The 6,604-nt window shown below is 31.3% G+C and overlaps 1 protein-coding gene across 1 annotated transcript in view; it reads right to left on the bottom strand.

Annotated features, from left to right (window-relative positions):
- LOC110422563 (uncharacterized) overlaps nucleotides 1–2,363 on the bottom strand; it is a 5,266-nt gene extending 2,903 nt beyond the window's left edge. The window contains exons 1-3 of the mRNA XM_021436529.2: nucleotides 2,087–2,363; nucleotides 830–945; nucleotides 1–70 (exon numbers count right to left, since the gene is read on the bottom strand). The exon at nucleotides 1–70 is cut by the window's left edge and continues 63 nt beyond it. Of these exons, the coding sequence (XP_021292204.1) occupies nucleotides 1–70; nucleotides 830–945; nucleotides 2,087–2,089 (189 nt within the window). The 5' untranslated portion in view covers nucleotides 2,090–2,363. The remainder of the gene's footprint in view (nucleotides 71–829; nucleotides 946–2,086) is intronic.
- Nucleotides 2,364–6,604: the final 4,241 nt, after the last annotated feature.

Below are 6,604 nucleotides of genomic sequence, written 5' to 3'. Positions count from 1 at the left end.
CTCATGTAAAAGAGCATATTGGAGCAACCAACTGATCAGTGCTCGTTTTCTATCGTCCTTTTTCACAAATCTATGAAGGTAAACATACAAGGAAAGTTTTGTTAGTATTGACAAACTTTATCCATAGAATTTCAAGCACCTTATCTTATTTAGCAATATACAAATACGGCCATTAGAGATCAGTTGTTTTTTCTTTTCCATGCAAAAAAAGTTGATTATAGTTACTTATCATTTTGGGCTCCAAGCAACTATTGTCAAGCAGACACCTAAAAAAGCCTAGGTGCCAAGTTGCAATGCAAATCAAGTCAAATGGCCACATCCCTCCAGGCAGGCATCTTTGCTCAAGCACAGAACTACACACACGCATTCACACACTCACACAACACACACACTAATTAATCCCTCACTTCTCTAGGGTGAGGGCTTTTCTTTTAACGCTGTATATAAAAAACAATTAGTGCCTCACTTCACTGGTGAGCACTTTTTCATTTTTATGCTCGTACCTAGGATGATGTAATGACCCTAATACCTAGAACATGCCTTCACTACCTTGCACCTTGGATAACATTTCCTTCCCAATATTGCAAAATCTAACACAAATTCCTGTTATTCCTTTCATGTTATTTTTCATTAATAACAAAAGAAAACTTTATGCATTATCCGCAAAATTCTCATGTTAAATTAAAATAAAAGCAGGTATTTGGTTCCTAGAAAAGATTCTGGAAAAGAAAACAATGATAACGTTTTAGTGGCTTAATTAATCTAATAAATAAAATGATTATTCAGTTTCCAAAAACCATAGGCAAAAAGCAAAAAACCGAAAGCTGACCTGGTGATGGAGGAGTGATGATGTTGAGGAAGAAGAGAAAGAGCATAAGAGAAGTCATCAGTAGATGGGTCCCATGTTGATATGTCTACTACCCATCTTTGCACTCCCTTCTCCATCTATCACCAACCACAAAACAAACCTTTAAAATTTATACAAAATTTGGAAAGGAGTCGACAAGACAAGTAACTCAACTCTTTTTCTTTTTCTTTTTGATACATATTTTAACTCTACTCAGTGTCTCCATCTTCTCTATTTATACATTCTTGACCACAAATGAAGAAATAAAAAAGTAAAACGGAAAAAAAAATTTGCAATAGGGAGCATCTGCTATGCATGCTTCTTTGGTTTTACCGGTTTCTCATTCTTATTAGAAGTTTTACTCAGTATACTTTTACTCATATCGAAAGCTCTATAACTGATAGTAGAAAACACAATCAAATATGAAACTTTTAAGTAACAGAAATAACATACATATATTTAATTTCAGGAATAAAAGTTCTAAATAGATAATTGGGGAAAATATATTTGCTTACCACCAATTAGATCTTGATACAATCCGCATTTCATGTCAAAATATTGTTTCCCACACTAATTTAAGAGAAGATGAAAAATTCCTTTTGATCAAAGAACTTTAAGGCCCCATGTTTTTGATTTTCAATTTGCTAGCTATTCCTAATCTTAGAGTAATTATATTTTGTGCAACTATTTACCATTCACAAATGGCATGAAACAGCATTGTTCCTGATCTTATGGTTAGTAGGCAACCATTTTATTTAAGCTTCCATTACTAATGTCATGTTGGAATTTAAAAATATTTAACAAAGCCCAAATAAATTTGGCTTCCTATTCCTACTCGAGATCCCCAGCTAAATTCCCCCATAGCTCAAGCTTGACACTACTTGATTAACATGGACTGCCCAGATTGAAATTTCAGTTGTTCCAATACATATTAGTGAAACCAGCTTGTTAAACTAACTATACATTATGTTGTTCCCGAAAAGTAACAAGCTATGGAAATTCATGAGAACCAAGCTTTAGAATAACCAAAACTAATAGAGGCAATTTAGACTATTGCTCACATTATTCTTCACAATTTGAGCATTTATATGTCCAGGCTTTCCAATCAAAACAAACCATTTTGCATCAACAGAAGGATTCAAAGCAAGCAAACAAACATAACTTTTTGACCCACAATTTCTTTTGACATAAAAATAAAGTAAAATAGCTAACTTGTATTTTTATTTTTGGTTTCATTACCATCGAAGCTAGCAATGTTGGGTGTGAGCAGTCGAAATTCCTCGTCCCCAAGCTTTCCTCCTTTCTAGTTCAAAGATATTTCCTCGGGGCTGAATAAGTTGGCAGTCGGCGGTTGGTGAGCTGAGAGGAAGTAAGGGGGAGAAAAGAAGGCACTTGGGACTTCGGGCTTTCCGCCTTTTCCTCCAATGGCCAAATCTGTTCATGTAGGAAATTTTGCTATTTTCTGTTAATCACCCAGAAAGCTCTTTAATCTCACTTCCACCCAAGAACTAATCCTAATTTGAATTGACTCAAATTTAAAATCAAGCTTTAAGTAATTAAATAATTTTATGTAAAATAAATAAATGAATATCCAATCTCGAATAATGTTTTGGTGGCTATAAATAAAAATAAAATGATGGATGGAAAATTTAAAATGGTTGGAAAAATGCAAATTTTAGTTTAATTTTTAAACTTAAAATTTGTTTTTTTCCCTTTTGCCTTCTTTTCGTTTTTATTGTTTTTCATTTTTTCTTAATTTTTAGAACTTCATTTTAAAAGGAAAAATATAAAAATGTTCAAAACAAATTATCTTTTAATATTTTAATTTTGAGTGATTTATTATTGTTTATTAATAAAATTAAAATTGAAGTGAGAATAAAATTTATTGTTACTTGTAAATTAAAATATAATTGAACAATATATTGATAAGTAATGTAGGATCCTGATTCATCATAAAAGGGAAAAATAAGTAAATTACTTAGTGAGCAAAGGATTCTAAATTGATCATAATTTAGGTTTAATATATTTGTTGAAGCTCAAGGATTCTAAATTGAGCAAAGGGTTTGGTGAATTGGAGGGTAGAGGGAAAGTGCCTGTTTCCACTATGAGTAAATATGATGTTTTGAACATATTTTACTAAGGATAAGCATGTTTGGTTCAATTGTGCATTTGATTTTTTTTTGTTAAATGACTTCTTAGAAATCATGATTTTGAGTTGATGACTTTAAATGTATTTCAAACGTATTATAGTATAAATATATGTACATTATACTAATAACTTTTGCACATGGAGAACAAGTGCCTTTACTGTTTTAACTCTTCCAAAATGAGTTTGAATTAGAATACCACACGAGCCACGCTATAATCAGCTGTATTATATCACTCGTGCTCGAGTGTAAGTTTGAATAAGTTATGTCTAAAATATGAAACTATTTGTTGGCAAACTTAGTATAAAGTTTGCCTATGTTGTTAAAGGAAAATTCTATTAGTGATATTGTACAAGGTACTTGTCCATCTATCTAATATGCTGGAATGAATGAGTTCACCCTTAAATTTTGATTTTAAATATTTTATTGGAGCATCTTAACGTAAGGTTTTGTAGCTAGTAGCGGTAAGTGCTGGCTATTGTGCACAATGATCTAAAAGCCAAGTTAGCAGGGTTACAGACTAGCCATATGTGGTGGAGTATAACACATGTCTATATATTATTATGTTGACTTGCATGCTCTTTTCTTTTGTTAATTCATACTGTTAGTAGTTATGACACTAGATGAGTATGTTCTTAAGTAGTGAAGAATAGTCTACTCGTGGGTTACAAAACCCTTAGTTTGCTCTACTATGAACTTTTTAAGATTAGGCTCAATATTTTGAAATAATTGGTAAACTTGATTTTGGAACTTTGAAATGTTTTCACATGATCTTAATTTCAAAGATTGGGTTCTTGATTTTGATGTTCAGAAACAAATTAAATTTCTAACTTTAACCATGTTTCTAGTATGTTTTACTTTTAATATTTCAGTGATTGTGCATAAGTGTCATGATCCAATTTTGAGCTAGGATCAGTGCAAGGGCCTAATAGGCAAAGCCCAATAAGCTTAAGCAAGCATCGAAATTATACACAGTTTGTACATGTCTATATAAGGTATGCTTATTCCATACATAGAGATGTATCTTTTGTTTTGTATTTCTATATAAAACAAATGTCAACATTTTGCACAACCGCATGCTAAGATCATCCACAATACATGCATATATACATATAATCATTATATAGTTATAAAACATGTGCCAACCCAAGGCTACATAATTATATGACCTAACATCCCGTGAATACAAAATAAATACAAGGCTAGACATCGGAGTCGACATTGGATGGTTGTATCACCTACTGAATGCCATCAATGTAAACTTACTAAAAGGATCAGATGGAGATCTCTTCAAGAACTACAATCTAGTGATCTTTGAATCTGAAAACCATAAACATGAGTTTGAAAGAGGTGAGTATATAACCTAGTGAATGAACATAAGAAATGAATAAGCGAACATATAAAGAATTCTTAAAAAACAATGTTGTTAGCTTAAACCATTCACAATTAGTTTGAAACTGAATCCATGGGGAAATAATGCAATTTCTCTTACCACAAGTCATTTAAGTGAATTCAAAGAATCATCAAATCGATTAAAGGTTTTAATTCAAATTGGAAAACCATTCCCATGAGATAAACAAGTCTAAACCACATTATTTTGTGAAAATAGAGTGTAGGTATTGGTTGGAAATATAGCCTTAAAGTAAAATACCAAGAGGGGGGTGAATTGATTGTGAAATAAAAATTCTCCATTTTTCGAAAATCAGCTTGTTAGTGTAGAAGTTTCAATGTACAATATTCCAAGAGAAGGGTGAATTGGTATTTATAAAAATCTCTTTGAAAATCTAAGTATAATGATAAAATTTTTTTCACTTAAACATAGTTTCTAACATCAAAAACAATATTTTCAACAATAAATTATTAAGTACAAAATAATCAATCAAGGTAAATATTTTTCTTAAAATAAATGCTAGCTATGAAAGGTAAGGGAAAAATAGTTTCCTAAGTGAAAACCAACAAATCAATATAAATCTATTAAGGCAAGGATAAACAATAAATAATAATATGAAAATTAAAGAGAGTCACAAACAAGTTATAATGGTTTGACTTTTTCAATGCCTACATTCACTATTTTGGTAACTAAGGAATTTCAATCCACTATCAAGAATTCTTGTTTTTTGATAGGAAGCAATAGCTTTCACACAATCCACAAGGGATTCTTCCTTTTTAACGAAATCAAGTGGTAACTTTTATAATGATTTTTTACTAAATCAAGTGATAACCCTTACACAGTCGACAAATGAATTCTTTCTTTTTAAATGGAAAGCAATAACCTTTACAAGATAGCTTTTCAAGGTTAAATTAGAACCTTTATAAGATGTGTGTACAAAAAAGTAATAGCAAAAATTTACCTCACAAAGGCTGAATGCTAAAGATTTTAGCTTGGTTATAATGAGAAAAGAAATTTCAACTTGATTGAATCAAGGATTCAACTTTGAAAGTTTAGTGGAAGATTAAAAAGATGTTACAGAGTGAAGATGAGCTTATAGGTAGTCTATTTAGGGTTTCAAGCTTTGATTCAGGTTTTCTCTTGCTCCAAAATGCCTCAAATGTGTTTATTTATAGCTGAGACAAGGTTTAGAGCTGTTAAACATAAGTTTGCATCAAATCTGGCGATTGCTAAAGCTTGTGGTCAACTACAACACTCGTAGGGTAGGCTACGTTCTTTAAATTTCTTAATTAGGGTTTTCTTGGTAGAGTATAATCTTCCTTTAGTCGATCAACATCCAAAAACATATATTTTGCAAATCTGGCCTTCTATAGTAGACTATGCTTCTCTATAGTCGACTATGGTTGTGTAATCTTAACGTTTTCTAGCCTTTGACTTGTAAAGGTCAACTATGCCATCTCTCTAGTTGGCTATGATTGTATAATCTTGACTTTTCTTGCTTTTTGACTTATCAGAGTCGACTATGCTTCCTCTACAATCGACTATGGCTATGCAATATTCAAGTTTTGCACTCTTTTAGTCTTAAAATCACCTTGAGCTTCTTTATGATTAACTCTTGGCTTGTGTCTTAAGGTTTCCTTAGCTTTCGATGCTTCTTTCCTACTATTTCCTCATTGCCTTGTATTTATATTTAAATAACATTTTAAGTTATGTTTGCTCTTGCATTTTTAGTTGGCTATGCATTGTTTGAAAGCTTATAAGGTGTTTGTTAGTGATGCATGACTTTCTAAACAAATGTGTAACCTTAGGGGACTGAAAATGCAATGGAGACAATTTCCGATGCTTGACATTAAGCTCAAGAAAACAAATGATTTTTGTCAAATTAAAACATGATGTATGTAACACCTCATACCCTCGTATATGAGCCAATATGATCTCATCGATGAGATGGAGGGTTGATGGATGTTAATTTAAGTGCAAAAGAGTAGTGATAGGCAAAAGAAATATTTTGAAATAAAACATTTTGTACGTGAGGATATGATAATTAAATAATAATATTTTATGGAGGATGAATTAGTAAAATAAAAAGGCAATTCGGAAGTGAACCAGGACAAGTGAGACATTTTGAAACTCGAGGAGTCAAGTGGATGATTTTGAAATAAAATAATTTTTTTAATAAAATAATATTAAAATATTAATATTTTATTTGTAATTGAAATT

The sequence above is a fragment of the Theobroma umbraticum genome, unplaced genomic scaffold (genome assembly GCF_002168275.2).
Source record: "Theobroma umbraticum cultivar Fairchild unplaced genomic scaffold, ASM216827v3 scaffold_146.0, whole genome shotgun sequence".
Taxonomy (NCBI): domain Eukaryota; kingdom Viridiplantae; phylum Streptophyta; class Magnoliopsida; order Malvales; family Malvaceae; genus Theobroma; species Theobroma umbraticum.
This window is presented reverse-complemented; position numbering and strand designations above follow the sequence as displayed.